General features: G+C 35.0%; 1 protein-coding gene across 1 annotated transcript in view; it reads right to left on the bottom strand.

Annotated features, from left to right (window-relative positions):
• The window catches only part of MRTFB (myocardin related transcription factor B), an 89,340-nt gene that overhangs the window by 58,665 nt on the left and 12,550 nt on the right, over positions 1-18,125 (bottom strand). The window contains exon 3 of the mRNA XM_064461877.1: positions 3,485-3,702. Coding sequence (XP_064317947.1) covers positions 3,485-3,638 — 154 coding nt within the window. The 5' untranslated portion in view covers positions 3,639-3,702. The remainder of the gene's footprint in view (positions 1-3,484; positions 3,703-18,125) is intronic.

Raw genomic sequence — 18,125 nt, 5'->3', positions numbered from 1 at the left:
CATGCACATGCAATTTCTTTGTACATTTCTGTTACCCTGCTGTGATTACCTCTGTGAAAAACAAAACCAAACCAAAGCATAAGCCTCCCACACTTCTAGTGTCATTGGAAAAGCCTGAAACACAGTTTCTGTACTGACTTGTGCAAGCCAGCTTAACAACACTATGCAGAACAGTACTAGAATAATTCAGGCTTCTACTGGACTACTGCCAAAAGACTTATTCAAGTAAACAAAAGGTTTAAAAGATCACTACTGAAGCCCACAGTAAGCATAATGCTTACTGCATAAAAATATGCTTCCTGCATAACAATATTCAACAAAAAACATTAAATTTTTTTTATTTTTTTGTATTAGCTGCCGTTGTATTTCTGTCTATTAAAATCTCTTATGCTTACAGACTTTATAAAATTGTGACTTGTTAAAATACTCCTAAAGAAATCCGGTTTTGGTAAAAAGTAAAAACAAAGGCTAAGTATTAACGCTACTTTTAATATGAATCCATCATGTTCAAATTGCACTTTTGCAAATTTTCTTCTGTCATAATTTCCACAAAAAATTATTTTTAATGAAATTAACTAAATCTGAAATTATAGGTGAACAATAGTTTGGGTGCTCTGGAGGATGACAGTGCCCAAAGCTCTCTTTGTTGTTTTAGGAAAGCAATTTGAACACAAATGTCCATTTCATATAGGAACAAAAGCACCCAGCCAGTATAAAGTCAGATATTGTCAGATTTTTCACATATGGACCGGAAAAGAACTAGGAGGCTCCTCTTAAGTGAATTTAGAAATTATTTAAATACTACTAAAGCAGCATTCTCTCAGCAGCAGGATGCTTAAACAACATTAGAAAGATCTATAAAACTGAAAAGAGAGGAAATCACACTGGTGTCCATCAAATATTTCTTTATCATGTCTATCAGACTGTATTCCTCTAAAAATTCCTATTATACAATTTCTCAATCTGCCTTGCAGGTTGTTGAGCCTTTTCCTTTTCAAAAGCAATAGGGTTATGCTAATAATGGCCTTGAAAAGGATGCCTAATCTTTTGGCCAAGCCCAGCCAGATGACTTAGACTTGTCACAAAAGACCCAGATGAAGTGAGGCCACAGCCCATTATGTGAACTTCATACAATCTCTTCCTTACAGAAGGCATTAAAATATTTGTGGGAGGTCTGATACTTACTATGGACAAATGCTCAAAATTATCCTAAGTCATAACAGGAATTCTGCTAGATAATGAAGAGAAGAGTAACAGGGCAATGGTTCTTAAGTCAACTGGCACAGAGAAGTGAGAAGCAACTTCTCAAATGATTCATTTCCCACCACCACTTTATTTATGAAAATCTCTTCTGTTATTTCAAGAAGCCAGAGCCCTTAAGCACTAAAATCTCCTGCCACTGCCTTTTATTTTGAAAGTAAACAAGAAGCAGCTTATATATGAAGGCAATACAAAACCTACCTATAAATTATTTCACTAATTCATGAAAGCACAAAAATACTTTCAAGTTATGGGAAGAATACCTAAGAAAAGAACCAGCTGTCCAATGCAGAAGAACTAAAAATGAAAGACTAAAGAGCAAACGTAAGTTTAGCACCTGAAGCTGCATGCCTCGTTTTACTGCTCATTTGTCAGCTTATCTTTATTAGTAAAAGGAAGAAGATTACAAAACAATAAAATTAAGGGAAGGGTCTAAATAGGTACTTAACACAGGCATAAGGAGGTTTGTCAAAAGAGAAGTTTACAAACTTGCCATCTTCTAAGGGATTATTCCTGTTTAATTTAGTGTGGTCTTGTGGCAGTAGCCTTCAGAAATGAAAAGGTTGACGTATTTAGCCTCAACATAGACACCCATGTCATACATTTTGGTTTTAAAGGCAATTAAAACCAAACAAATTTTCCAGAGGTGTAATTACACACAGGATGCAAAAACCCCCATGACATTATCTTTTTGATTATGTTTATGAGTTTTGTTGGCATTTTTTGCTTCACTATGAAATAGCTTGCTTTAAATACATATTTCTCTTGCTTCCTTGAAAAATAGGTAAAATGTTGTAAACGATCTTAAAACAAGCTTCTGGTATAGACATACCTATTTAACATCAAAGAGCCAACAAAAACTCCCATCTCCCAAATTACAATCTTTTTTCTGCCTTACAAAAAATAATTTTTAAGGATGTAGAGACAAAATATTAATAAACTAGCTACAGGTCCCTTAGTTTAAAATACTTTGAATACCTTATATCAGTTAATGTATTCTGTATTTCAGGATCTTCATACATGGAAAAAAATAAGGAAGCAATTTAAAAAGACAAGCTCAGGTACTGAGAGAAGTTGTAGTTCCACATTTATATAAGCTAAGCCTAAGTCTCGCTCCTGCCATATTTTCTCTTTATTCCGTTGTTATTGAGTGCTGTCTAATGCTGAGGGTATGTACACAAAGCATCATAGACTTAGTCCCTCATTGTGTGAACAGGAGCATCTTGGTTACAGACAACATTCCACATCTTTCTGAAATGGAGAATACCATGACTTGGACCTGTCCCCAGGTATTCAATATACATACAGCCTACTAACATATATCCCCATTTTTTTCTGCTTTAAAGCTGGGATATTCAGATAGTTTTATTCTTATTTAATAATGCTGAATTAATAGCTAAACTGCTTTTAAAAATGCCTCAAAACCCAAATAATTAATTTACATACTTTGAGTGTTCCCACTATTTACTATAAATACTGGAAAACAAGTCTTCATTGTTAGAAGATGATAGTTGAAAAAGCACACACCACCAAAGAAAAAAAAAAAAAAAAAAAAAACACACACCAGAAAAAAGTTCCTGCCTTTTCCCCAATAAAAATAAAGCATATATTTGGATTCAGACCTAATTCTTCCTGATCCTTACTGTAACAGTGGAAACACTTTTTTCCTAAGTCACAATGCCAACATCAACAATGAGGAAAGATACGGGAAAGATTCCCAAAATTTAAATCTTGGTTTTCTTTTGTTGTTCAACCCTAAACTATGTGGTGAATTAAACTTTCTGGGATACAATGTGAAACTTAATTCTGTATTATTTTTGTAGGAAAAAAACCTGTTCTTGATAATTATTTCAACTCTCAGAAATATTCAAGTAATACATTTATTGATTTATGTATAGATAAAAATCAATAAAATTATAAATTAATACTAGCTGTGGTTTTAGAACTATTTAAAACTATAAACAACTCCATTCTATATGCCTCAACCATGTATTCCAGTTTGGGTTTTAAAATCTGACTTACAAGCTGCCATGACAGGTGAAGCTGACCAGGACAGATTTTATAACAAACACAGCAGCACTTGAACTCTACATAACATGATTTGGGAAGAGCAAGCGAAGAGGATCAATTAATGTTATTTGAAGAAAGCAAACATACATCCTCATTCCCACAGAAAACATTTCAGCAATGTAGAGGCAAGGAGAACAGTCGCTTTTGCACTCACCATTCTTCCGTTCATTGAGGGGAGGTAAGTACTGATTGGGCTGCAGTGAGAGTTCCTTAAACTCATGGGCAACTGCTTCGCTATGTGGACTAGGAGCAAGCCGGGCTAGTGCTCCGGAATCGTCCTCAGCATCTGCGGTCCCCAAGTGATCCATTGTGTTCAGTCGTCTGGAGATAGGGAGAGGAAGTGGTTTCTTAATCACACTGTAGTTGATAAAACTAATCAAGGGAAAAAAAAAGAAAATTCACTTACATTACTTTTTTGTTTGGTTTTGGTTAGTTCCTTTGCACACAAAATTAAACTTTAAAGATATACACATTATCTACTAATTTCCCACAAATATTACGGGTTTGCAAAGATATAGTTAAGCAACGTATTTACAAGCAATTTAACAGTAATTTGGTTCTGAGAAGCAGGACAGTTTCTCTGCTCACTTTGACAGAAAAATTACAGTGTTAACTCTCAGTATGGATGTCCAGAAGCTCCTATGCCATACCTTCTACAAAGTGACATGGCCTGTTTATCAGCAAATCATTCTTTTTTTTTTTCCAGTAGCTTTATTAGAGAATGCTGAATTAATATACGATACCATACAAATGGCTTTTAATATTTTGAAGCACTGCACAACTGTCCTTTGGATCAAAAATCAACTTCGGTCGTATGAAGTCCTGCATTAATACCGAAGAACTATATTAGAAGTAGTTCATCATTAGTCTCTCCACCAAGGAAGACTTTTTGCCATGGTTTTTTTCAAATTATTTTTATTGCATACTAGCTACTTACTGTGAAATACTCTACAGAGTGGAATATAAGTCCCAATTTAGTATTTCTTTCCTTTCTATCATTAACATGGTACTTAATCTACAGCGAGGAGAGCCGTAAGTGTGAATTACTGGTACAGGCTTTTTGTAGTTCACAGAACTCTATCAATAAAGTCATTAAAAATTCAATAAATCAATATGGACTTCAATTAAATCCATCCCCAGGTTCCTGGAAACTCAAACATGAAATATTAACAATTCATGAAGATTGATAAAGCCAAAGAAATATCTTATTATTGCTAAATTGTTTATTTTTAGTTATTTTTCTTAAGAAACACTACTGCTGGCCATACTCAGCCATAGATTTCAGTCTTCAAGTATACTGAAAATAAATACCACACATGTTGGGGTGTGTATTTAAAGGTTATTGAAATGCAACATGTGTTTCAATGACCATACCCAAAATCTTTCAAACATTACTTGATATTTTAAAAATCATCAAGGTGACAAAAAAGGATCATGTCCAAATGACCACCGAAGAACGGCCCACACTACAAAATGGGTTAAAGAATCATGTTGTTGTAAATGCCAATTTAAAAGAAAGAAATAGAAGATTGCTTGATATATATCTCAGTAGAACAATTACGATAGTTAAATGCTTCTCTTTTTTTCCCATTATTTTCCATAGTTACCAATAGGTGCTTTCACATTAAATGAAGACACATTAACTTACTGTTATGCAAGATTTTTTTCTTTCTTCTTAGCTTTTAGAAGCATAATTTATCCAGCTCTCATTCGATTTCCTGACATTACACTCTCCTCAAACTCCCACTCACCCATACAAATTAAGTACATTATTAACCAAGCAAGTCTCTTCAGAGCAGAATTTAAGGAAAATTTAGCTGCTTATCTGCTCATATTCACAGCGTTTTATCCACAAATTTTAGCTATGACTTGTGCCTTGGAGTCACTTTTCAAAGAGAGTAAGCCACATTAGCTGTATTCATGCCATTAAATCCAGATGAAATTAGGAGACACACCTTCTTTATTATGCCGCATGTTAGCTTTGACTAACACTTTTCCCCACTACAGATAACTAAATAACTTGCTTTAAATTAAACCAGCTTAGTTTTCATCACTTCTATAACATACTGCTAAATAAAACATACTGCTAAACATGTCCATTTCTTAATTTTTGTTTCAGGAATGTATGTAAATATGGGTTTATTGTCCAGATTCAATGAAGAACACGGCACACAAGAATTATATGCAACATATTAAATGACACTGATTGCAGCACAACTCAAAACAAGCTGACTTCTCACATAAAATGTGCTTAATCTGTGGTCTGAACCCGACCAAATCAGGTTAGAAGTGACCTTCTGGAGGTCATCTAGTCCATCCCCCAGTCCCGAGTAGGGCTACCAGCTGCTCAGGGATTTGTCTTGTCAGGTTCTGAGAAACCTGTAAACCTGGTGATTCCACCACCTCTGGGGAACCCCACTGTGAATGCCGTGCCGCTCCCACCCCCCCACTTCAAACAGTATTTCTTCCACTGTAACCTGTGACTGTTGCCTCTTGCTGTTTTGCTCGAACAGATGAAATTGCAGATTGCGAGTCTCAGATCCCAGTTTTTACTGCGATTTCACACAAGTACACAAACTTGATCATTCAGAAATACCTAAAACAAAAGTTCTCCAATGCAGAACTCTCAACCTAATCTGAAAGTTTCCAATTCACAGTAAAGTCTCAGATATTGCAGATTCCTTGTCTTAAATTTTTCAGATAAACAATTAAATCACTGTGAAGTTGTTAATTTAAAAAAAAATTGCTGCAAGTCTAAACATCCACTATTTATCAGTTTACCATCCTTTACCATTACGGAATTTCACAGGAACAGGCCTCTAGGAAGCAAAACTGAAACAGGCTGTAGCATGCATATTAAAATACCACATCTGATGCCTTTTTGTTTCCTCAAGCAGTTGGCTATACTGATGGACAGAGCAGGATGAGGTTGCTACGCACTGTTACACACTGAAGGCCCTCTTATGTCTTGCTGCAAGGGTGCTGCAAGCCCCTTTACCTATAGGCTGTTAAAAATTCAAGTATTTTCCCAAATGATCCTTTAAAACTGTAACATCCCTGTTGCTATGCTGCTACATCATCTTTAAATGAAAGGCACTCTAGAATTTCCAGAAAGTATAAATTCCTCAGTCATATCTCAAATCACAATTTGCTCTCATTTCTTTTCATTTTTACTGATGAACTGCTACCGTATCAGACTACAGAAATATTTTTGAGCTTAGAACAAAGAATTCTCTTGACTTTCCCCCAAAAAAGTACAGGCACATCCACCCAACATTAAGGGTTTTGGGGGGGAGGGAATTCTGCGACCTACATCGTCAAGATCTGGCTTAGATGCGCTATGATCAACAAGAGCTCCTCACTGAATTGATGAACAGAACATCTAAACAATACTATAAAGATGGCAAATTGAAGACTTGCAAAAATAAAATTAAAACTATTAATTGGATTCTTCTCTCTTCTATTAGAATCTAAAGGAGAATTCAGCTGTTCAACTTTCTAAAAAGAACTTCTAAATTTAGCATCCATGAAATTACTAGCTTGTCTTAGGCATAAGGTTTTCATTATTGATTGACAAAAATAATTCTGAAACTAAAATAAAAAACATTTTGATAAACACTTAAAAAAAGAAAATTAAATAGACAAAGAAAAAGACATCTCTATGTAAACAGCATCTTTTTACACTGTTCTATGTATGAGATAAAGCAACTACTATTTTTTAGCACACTCATTTTAACTGCTAGAGAAGATGCATACAATTGCTTTATCATCAGCTGGAGGTTACAAACAGCAGCATTTACTTCACATGAAACTAGACTTAAGAAACGCTGAACATCTCCCATCTATCTTCAGTTTTCAAACCCCATATTTCATTCTGACAATTCTAATATAACTGATTTTTTTGTGTTTGTATTGCTGATGTCCAAACACAGTGGGAGAAAACATTAGTTCACCTTGATTAAAATCAAACCTTGTACAATATCTGCTTTATCCAGTCATCATGCAAAAAAGTGGGAAACTTCTGGTTTATAATTTCATGTACCATGATACTATCATATTTTATATTAAAGATAACACGTTTGCCTCTCCTTTCACATTTCTTTGAGGCCTCCTCAATCTTGAAGAATTATTTCATATTTGCCATCTGCATTTACAGATGGCAACCATTATCTGTGTAACCCTTGCCTTTAAGCAGAGCTATACACAAAAGTGTATTAATAAACATAACTGAAACTCAACAGTAAGAATATGTACAGGAAAACTACAACTAAAAAGTATCTACTATTAAAGTCTCAATATTCCAGTCCGCATAATCCAAGAAAGCACCATTTTATACAAGGCTAATCTAACAGACAGAAGTCAGTTGTCACCTCAGGGGTTTCCACACCCTTCCTTGAACCTAAGAGTAGTACAGTGAAAACTAGAACAAAATTATTTTTCCTACTTAGCCTTCAGAACAGATTATCAAAACAGAACATGTAACAGCACTGCAAGCAAGGCTTTGGTTCACATTTATCTGACAACTCCATAGAAACAGTGTTCCAGTACTGGCAGAGGAGAACTCTTGTACCGTGTATGAGTCTTATGTAAGTGTTCTCACAGATTGTAGGTGGTTGCTATCTTTCTTAACTGCTGAAGACAAACGCTTCTTTTATTTTTAAACATTTTATCTTCAAAAGACAAAGTATATTTCCTTTGAAAACACCTTAGAAGAGGGAAAATATATACTTCCCTGCCACATGAGACACTCAAACTGGTATTTTATTTGGCACAAACTGTGAAATCTGGATGATACTTAGGTAGTAAATCAGCTTTTATTTTAGAAATCTGCTGGAAAAAAACAGTTAAATAATTACACTGCATTCAAACCCTGGCCAGTCAAATGGCCGACCTCAACATTGCTTCACTCTAACACTGGCAAGGATCTTCCATCACAATACACAGTGCAGTATCAAATTATTAAGTCACACCAGATTAGGTATTAGAAAAACCAGGCTCCAGTACAGAATTTATTACAGAATCATGGTCTGAACATCAGCAGTCAAATCACCTAGGTTTAAGTTTCTCCATTTATAAAACTTAGTCAAATTTTAGATACATCAGAATCTTTAGGGGGAAGAATACCAGAACTGCAAAATGTTGGTTTTGGCCTTTTTTTTTTTCCAATGTGTCAGGAAACAGTAAAAAAAGACATCTAAAAATGCTTAAGCACCGCATCCAGCAGGTTGGCTTAACAGCTACCAGTCTTATATTATACATATTATATTATACATATTATGATACGAGGCTAATTTGGCAATTCCTCTATCCATCTCAGAAAAGGGCAAGAACTATCCTTTCAGAATGCAGCTGGCCCTATCAAGAGCACAGATATGCCTACACAATCCTCCTTGCTTACCTTCAAATTAGCTGACCTCCCAGTGGTCAGACCCTTGGAATGCTCAGTACCTCATTTTTTTCCAAAGAATCAATACAAGTAGGACTTGGACATCAACATTCAAAATACACAGGAACATTTAGCTCACAGAACAATATGGTAACGGTAAGCTGAGAGAGTAACTTCCCAGAGACAAGAATTGGGGATGAAATACCCATTTTCAAAGAGAGGAAAAGATGCAAAAAGATGACTCCTCTTGACATGCTGCCGATCAGCGAGGGGTAAAAAGAAAACCAAGAAACACAGAGCAGTGTTGGCTGGAGGAAATCCATCTCAAGTCAGCTCCTGGAGCAATACCAAATCTAGGTGTCTGCTACACAGACAATAATGCTCCTCAGTCTCGTATACAATGGTTTCTCTGTGACCTCTAAAATGCAGCGTGTTCTGTTTGGTAGACACTAGCACACATCATATATGCACAATTTCATTTCAGCTGTGCTAACATTCTATTGTACGCCTGAGATCTTACTAAATTCCTACATGAAAAGCTACTGAGGCTCCCTTTATAATTGTTCTGAATACGGTTTTCTGCATGTCCATACACAATTTTTCCCCAAACTCTAAAGACTACTTATATTTCATTACAATATTGAAAGATAAATAATAGTAATAAAAAAAAGCTTGGGAAATACTTACAAAGTACCTAACAGCCACTTAAAACTATTCCTCCAAATCACTAACCTGTCTTTTACACCAAGTATCATATATTGGTGTTTCTAAAGTAGTAAAGATGTAGAAACCAAAAAATAGCCTTTTGCATTTAGCACTGTAATTTTAACAAAAGTTCTTTTGTTTTTTTTAGTTTTTCATCTTCTCAGTGGATTTCAAATGCACTTACTGAAACAGCATTTAGAACCAGTAAAGACGAATATATGACTGAGTACAAAATGAACATAGACATAGAAAGTACTTGCTATTAATAATCATCCAGATTATCAGTAAGTTAACTGAATACATTAATCTAATTCATTTTTGACATTCATAATTTCACTGATTGGAGAAAATGTCTCAAATTAAGTTTGCCTGTTACAAGAACAATCCTTATTCTGTTGAGATTTGGACCCCTCATTTTGTGTATTCCACAGTGGATTAAAAGACCAAGACAGTTTTAATGAAAGAAAATATTCAACCATTTTAGATTTCCACTTCACACACTGTGATGCTGTTCCTTTTCCCGAAGAGAGACAGCTTCAACACTACTGACAACTTGGTGTTGCTTACAATTTCTGCGGTTGGTTCCTCACACAACCTCTCTCCTTAAAAGTATTATGGATACAGTATATGAACTCTGAACTTAAAACTGACATCAAATTATTATATCGAAAGAAACTGCAATCCTGCAGTTAAAATACAGTGTTGGTATATTAATTAATGAAGATAAATTTTGTGGTAAAATACACAGCAACAAGGACTTAAATCATACCGCTATTTTTACAAAGGTAATTTAGACAAAAGCAGAAAGAGATGAGAAATATCGATGGCTGACTAACTATGAGTAATCAGCTTGGATTATGCATTAGCAGAAACTCATTGTTACTATTCATTTCTCTAAAAACAATGTGCAGAAGTATATGACAGAACTGAGGTCCTATCAGGCTTCTCACCATACCACTAATCGGAATGACATGCTTCTTAAGGAGCATGGAGTCAAGACCAGACTGAGGAACATTTCAGATAAATTTCCTCTCTTATTTAATCATTTATTGAGATTAAATTTTTGTAACTGTCAACTGTAGCTAAATCAGTACCACTGAGCAGACGCTCCAGAAACTGATGTAACACTTCCGCATATTTTGATGACAATGCTACACTGAAATTCTCTTTACCAATTCTTAGAAGGAAATCTTTAAGTATTAATATTTTGGACTGATTAAAGTCTGAAAAGAAATAAGCTACATCAGCAAAAGCACAGCATAAACTATGTAAAGTACAGAAAGTTACTCATATCTGGACAGAGGCAGAGGATGAGTCAACAGAATACCAGATGATACATTCCTCTTGTTCTGTCCCCGGGAGAGGGGGAAGGCACCTCATTCATAGTGGGAGATGTGGCCTGCTAAGTGCAAATTAATTACCAGGCAGAGAGTGGGGGTCTGTGATGAACAGAGGCAGCCTCCCACAGCGTGGGGAAGCTAAAGCATAGCCTGTTGCTGTGTAGGGCCATACAGATGATTCAGCTATTCTTTTTTAATATTATGCCTTCTCAAAACTAACCTATTCAAATAACTGTTGGTAAAATCTGGGCTTCACACACCCCTTCAGTAGAAAGGATAAAACTCAAATGTTGTAAAGCTTAGTGTTTAAATACTTCAAGGTCTCATAAAAATGTTTTAAGTAGATTATTACATTATCTCCTGTGTTCACACGTTGTGGGCTTTAAAATGGTTATTAATAAAGTTCACCCAAGATGCTAGATTTCTTATAAAAGTAAAGCAAGCCAAGGTTCAATATGCATAATATTCACATCACTAAAACAAAACTAATCCCTTCAGACAGAAGAAATGTTTACATTGTTTACTGATTATATAGAACTTTTCAAATATACCATCTTCCTTTAAGACACAGTTATGAAAGTAACTTCACAGCATGCACCAAAATCAACAAACAGTCTGATGGACCAAATGAAAAACTAGTGTCTAGGATTAGCTATCTCTTAAACATAATCCACAGTCAACAACCTTCTTAAAAGAAGGGTACAAACTGCTTTGCTATTCTATCATGTGAAAGAGAGAGATGGTCACGTAGGTAGCTGTGCAAGTTATCTGAAATGAGCATCAAAGCTAGCATCTATCAGTCTTTCTGGATAATCCAGAACATCTTTTAATATACCTTCTACAGACACAATGCCGTATAAGTAGTAGCCACATTATACTTAACTTACAGCGCAGTACTGTTTGTCGCTGAAAGTTCATAACGGCTTAAGTCATGTTGAAAACTGTGAATCACAATAAAAAGTATGTTATTTCACTCACAACTAAGTCCATCCTTCCCAACAGCCCCTACCTGTGCACTTAATAGTAACAAGAATTACAGCAACACTTGAAAGTATAATAAACACTGTCCTACAACTTGTCATAAGGGAAGGACATCCAGATAGTCTTCAACATTTTTTTTTTTTTATACTTTTAATCACCTTATAGGCAGACATAATTTGATTTTATCTCATCTTAATGCACAATGCTCATATTGAGGCACTGCTAAATCATTCAGCTGGATTAACTTGATTAAATAAACGTGAAGCTGTTACAGCACATACCCTCACTAGTTCTAATAAAATAAACAGCTTCATAAAAATACCTTAAACTAGAAAGGTAAAACAAAGTAATATCTTGTTTAGATGTTACACACACACCATGCACAGAAATACTCCATTTGCAATGCTCAGAAAAATCTAAACATGACATTCCTATTCTGCAGTCTATGAAGATGTGGATTGTCAGTATTTTAAATTTGCTTTAATACTCTACTAAAATTTAAAACGCCTGTATTAACACTGACAGCAACAAAATTTAGACTCAACTTAGAAAACAACACAAGGGCAATTTTATAATACATAAATATAGCAAGACAAAGAAACAACAAGAAACCACATCATTAGTCATGTGATTGGTGTGCAAACAAATGATGCTTCCAGTTTCTCATCCTTACTGATCTGTACACATTTAAATTAAGTCTCTTTTTTCCAATAAAACATAAGTAGCACAACATTTAAGGAGGAATTTATCTGAATTCCAAATAAGAAAATCCAAAAGTTCTTAATATCACTTTTAATACAAAGTGCTTAGCAGTAGTGTTCAAGTAATTGCAAGATCAACTTAGACTTGCCAAAAAGCAAGTTCAGTTCTTCTGGACCATGACAGAACTTTGTGGAAGGAATTAATAAAATAACATGTGCTCCATCATTTCCTGTAGCCAGCAAACATAGACAGTGTAGCCAGCAGAATCTATTTATGTAATTGAAGTTGACAATGTATTTAAAAAAAAATCAACACACAAACGTGCTCAAGTTTGGAGTAGAAGTCAAATATTTAGATGAACACATCATGCGACTGCTAAACATTTTGGTGTCACATCCTAGAAGTGGGCATTTATTTAAAAAAGGTAAAATATACAGAGCTTTAAACAAGAGGTATTCTGACAGTTCAGAAAATAATCAATTAGTAACTTTTATCAATAATTTGGATCATCATTTTTAACAATTCCTTTATGTGTTTAAAAATCCTTTGATAGCCAAAACGCTGATCTATTTTAAAAAATGAATGTTGGTAGAGCATCTAAGGCATTTCGGAAAATATTAAATTACTCCATGATTTCATTTGTTTGCTTAGCTACTTCAAGATGTCCTCATTTATGACTAAGCTGCAGGTGCTATTCTGTTTATTTTAGTGCCTGTAAACCAAGCCCTTGAACCGAACAAAGCAAGGAAAGCATTAGGATTCAAGTCAAAGAGGAAGGAACTGAAGACTGTTTCCCATTGAACATTCTACTTTCTACCTTCCTTCATAAGCATGACTGATCATTACACAATCATTTCTATAAAATGAAATTTATTGAAAAAGATATACTTTGCTTCTTTTTATTTCTATTTACAGTTACAGAGATTAGCAGACTTTTATTATAGTATTTGGTGTACTAAAGACTGATATTTGACCTCTTAAAAAAATGCAATTGACTTCAACAGGACAGAATTTCACTTATTAATGTTCAGCAATAAACTAAATACTAATTAGACACTAATTCAAAATAACATAGCGTAAAATTTCAGATTACTAGCAACTTCAATTTAGGGGATCTTGCAGATATCAAAATGATTATGCCTGAACTGCAACTCAGTGCACACATGCAGATGACACTCAGTTAAGCAGTCCCTACTCATAACCTTAGGACGACTCAGAAAATCTCTCACAAACCTTTCGCTGCATACTGACTTGTACCAACAGAGCTACTTTCAGGTATCAACAATGCAAACAATAACTTAAATTAGCTCCCATGGAAACCAGACAACTTGTTACTCTTAACTTCTGAAACTAGAACTTGTAAAATTTAACCCACTAATGGACAAATTAAAAACTTAAAAGGTGACAGATTAATGTTTAAATAAAAAAGATAACAATCAATATTCTGGACATCTTAATCAGCAGCTATTTACCATGCGTTATTTGATTTACACTAAGTGCTTCGAGTTCATCTAAAATATCTCTTTTATGATCACGTAACCTCCCTGTAGAAAGCATAGCAGAGCATTATGATATGTATTTAACTGCCCCAAATGACTGGTTTTACTTTGCAAGTTATTGGAAATATTTAATCTTCTCCTCTATTTCATTTAACTAGAAAGAAAACAGAGTCCTAGTAACAAACAATTATCATGTCTGACTTACAAGTTCATGGGACCATATCTTCTTTTCAACAATTGGATATACATTGGATGATGTGACACATTTTGAATAGCACTAAAATTAAAATTAAGGGCTAATTAAAGATGATGATGGAAATTTTAAGATTAATTTGTATAGTGCTGCTGTCCTGCTTAGACAAAACCATTGGGTGAGCTACAGCCATAAGATTTTGAAGGCTCCCCTAGTGCTCCCAAAGGTAACCCAGTTAGCTATATTAAATGCATGTATTCATCACATGCATGCTGTATGGGTAGAAATGCCCATCTTTCTCAAGTAAACAGAGGCTGTGACATAAAATTTGGTAGTCCCATAATACCACTTCATGCTCTTGATACTTGATACACATAAATTATTCTCCACTCTATTTGTCATTACCCTAGACTCAGAATGAAATCAATATACTTCATGTTTCTTATAGCCAAAGCTACTACTGGAACTGGACAAGTATGTTTATTTGCTTGGCTTAAAACTATTACTTTCTATTACAAACTAAAAAGCACTTAAAAGGGACCAACCACAGTTGTTTCATCACTTAGATACCAGCTATCATTTAGATTCACGGCTTCAGGAGGACCACCTCTTCCCTCCTCAGTCTTCAACTGACCCTTTCTCCAAGCTACACCTACTGATATGGCGGGGTGAAAGAAAAGTTATTACACCTTACCTGGAAGCAAACAGAACGAAGTGTCATGGTACCTTTGGTAACAGTGAACCACTGCTCAACTGCTCATATCCCACGTCATATTAAGTGAGCTAATCGTTTATACAACAATAACAAAAGGTCAGAATGTGAATGCAATTATAGCAGTTGTAACAGATTTACACCTTGCAGTATCTTCCCAAGAATTGAAGTGCTTTTGTTCTTCGATTGCGGGGGGGGGGTTTTAATTAACAGATACAATAAGGATGCATACTAAAAGAAAGTTAAATTCTATGCATTTAAGCACAGGCTTTCAGTAGGAAAAACCCCAAACCACAAAACCTCAACCCCCAGCTTCCTCAACATGGGAAATTAAGTGTGAAGATATATCACAAACATCATATTAGGACTTCAACAGAAAAATTAGTAAAATTGTTAAAGCCAAAACAACACTCTTTACTAAACTAAAGCCAAACCAAAATCTTTTACTTCTCAAATTAAGTACACTTCTAACAAGACCAATAATACACTCTGTAAACAGGGTTAAGACCACAGGAAGGAATATCACTTACTGTTTCTTTGTAAGTACAGAACCAAAATTATAAGTGATCAAGCTTAATCCCCAGTTCAACACCCATATTCTAAAATAAACAGAAGAAGTATGTTATTAGTACGGTGCTGGAAAACTCTGATGTTCTGAACAGTTTAATGCTATAATCCACAAGTCCATGCCCTCCATGCTTTAAGAACCAATTTCTCACGATCTCCAAAGCTAAAACGAATTTGAATTCCATTTTCCATACTGAAATTAGCTAAAGACTAATAGCGCAGAAACTCCGGGTCAGGAGAGTCTGTGTTGCCTAAGGCCACTTTCAAAGAAGTCTTATCTGTAACTATTGTGTGTTCCAATATTTCATTCCCTACAAAGCTGCTTGTTTAAAAATAAATAAAAATTAGATGGATGGTAACCATAAAATTGTTTACAGTAGATTTCTGCACAAATTGCTACACTTAACAGCTGTAACACATCTAAATTCTGTAATTCTTGGGATTTTCTCTTAATAGCCATTAAACCTTCCCCTTATAGAACAATCATCATTCTCATCTCCCTCAATTATAAAGGAGAGAAAAAAGTCCTGTTTATGCAGAAATGGCAGTAACCAAGAACAAGCTGATGAAGAAAGAAACTGAAATGTTTAAAATCTCAGGAACCACTCAACAGAAATTTAACAAACATAGAAAAAAGGCCTCTAGTATTCAAAGATATAAATTTCACACGTGTAGACTTAAAAATCAGGAAGCCTGACTGCAATAAATTATTTCCTTCAGTCAATTAAGACTAATTATTTCCAAATATCATGTTTAAGGAAAATAATATTTAGAAATTTATAATGAAAGTAAACAAACAATCAATTTAACACTGATACAATGAGTGTAAAAAAAAAAGAAAAAAGACAAACAGGCAGGGTTTGTTACAGCACCCCTTCCACCCCCCCCCAATTGAAAGAACAGGATATTTCTGCATTAAAAAGGGACACCATTAATAAAATCTGCTATACTAAGATAGAAGGCTCCTGTGCAACACTGCCTTATTATTACAAAGCTTAAATAGCTCTTAATATAGGTTGTTCCTTAATTCAACATATAAGGTATCGACTTCAAATGTTTAAAAAAAATATATTATAGTTATTGACTAATTAGGTCCAACGGCATAGCAACTAAATATAGGGCATTTCTGTTAGAACCACCAAGTCCACTTGTAATTGCAATGGCAGGCAAAATTACCTGTGTGTCTGATGATTTTCCCCACCCAATTTCTGGTTATGATGGTCCTGTCCACACTGCTGGGTCAGCCCTTGGCATGGGCGGTCCTTATCCACAGAGAGCTCAATCAGCTTAACAAGTTTCAACTGATTTACCTTTGCTAACTTGGCTAACATGAACTGAAACAGTTCAGCAGAACAAACCTGAGCAGGCAAAAATCCCTGACATGGGTGGAATGAGAGGTTCTACCAAAAGACAATGTGTATCATCTTAATTGTTTTTCAATAAGTTATGTGGCTGAACAGTTCCCCTCTCAGCTGAAAATGTATTCAAATGTGGAGTATACCTCTTGAGCTTCAGTAAGCAATAAAAAAAATTTTTAAAAACCCAAACTTAAAACACAGGGTGAAATATTTTGTAGTATATTTTCCCAATAACCTTCTGCATAATGCTAATGAGAAAGCTCTTACTGAACATTTCTTTTCATGAACACATCACAGCTAGAATAAGTCAATTTACAAACTCATGAGCCTAAAAATAGTTCAAGCCATAATTTCTCTCCTACATAACAGTTTTATTTGTATACTAGACATTTTTGGGTTTCAGCAGCATAACAGAAAACATACTTGCTTTAATATTCTTTCTGATACGCTATTTCTCCCGTTTAACAGTCAGCAAATGTAACTTATTAGGATATGTTTCAAAGCACTTTGGTTAAATCCGTTTACTAACACTAAAACACACAATGTATTTAATCATTTAAAAAAAAGTTTAAAAAGGCTGGAAAATCTATGCAATCCCACTCTTTCCTCAAAGACATTTCTTAAATAGTATTAATAATATTTTCGCTAAAAAAATATACAATATTTTATTAGAACCCCTCTTGGAAAACTACTGATAATCGGATGAAAACAAGGTATTAAATATTATCTGGCCAGATGTAATTACTATAGCCCAGGTTTCTCTTGCCTTATGTTCATTATTTCTTTTCTGGCATCAAATCATAGTTCATTTCTTCTGCAGATCATTTCAGTACCTGCTCTCCTCCTCAATCCCTCTTCCTGAATTCTCTCTTTTGTCTATCCTCCATGTATAACAATCAATTCTCAGCTCAGCTTTCACTTTACCCATTGAAACTACTCTGTACACCATCCTTCCTTAATGTACCTTTTCTTCTCTTGACCAAGTTCCTCAGCCAGCCAGCATAAGGCTCAGCTTAGGCTTTCAAAAGCTTACCTACAGATGTCAAGAACCCACAGACAGATCAAAGAGACACTATGGAATTCTACCTTTTGGACTACCCTCTGGCCCCATTACTGCCTCAAATGTTTGACTTTGCCTATGCTCAAGGGCCTCCAGTCAACTATCAATCTCATTTAGTCTGCAGGAATGGAAAGAGAAAGGTAAGTACCTTCTAGTATTCTATCCATCCTCCATTTCAAATTTCTAGTTTGTCTCCTTGTTGCCCACCTTTGCTCCTGCTCAGGCCTTTCTCAGGGCAGAGAAAGATGAGCTATCGTTTGAAGTAGGTTACTACCATCTGCATTTCACCCTT

The sequence above is a fragment of the Phalacrocorax carbo genome, chromosome 10 (genome assembly GCF_963921805.1).
Source record: "Phalacrocorax carbo chromosome 10, bPhaCar2.1, whole genome shotgun sequence".
Classification (NCBI taxonomy): domain Eukaryota; kingdom Metazoa; phylum Chordata; class Aves; order Suliformes; family Phalacrocoracidae; genus Phalacrocorax; species Phalacrocorax carbo.
Note: the sequence above shows the minus strand (reverse complement) of the source record. Positions and strands in the feature narration are given on the sequence as shown.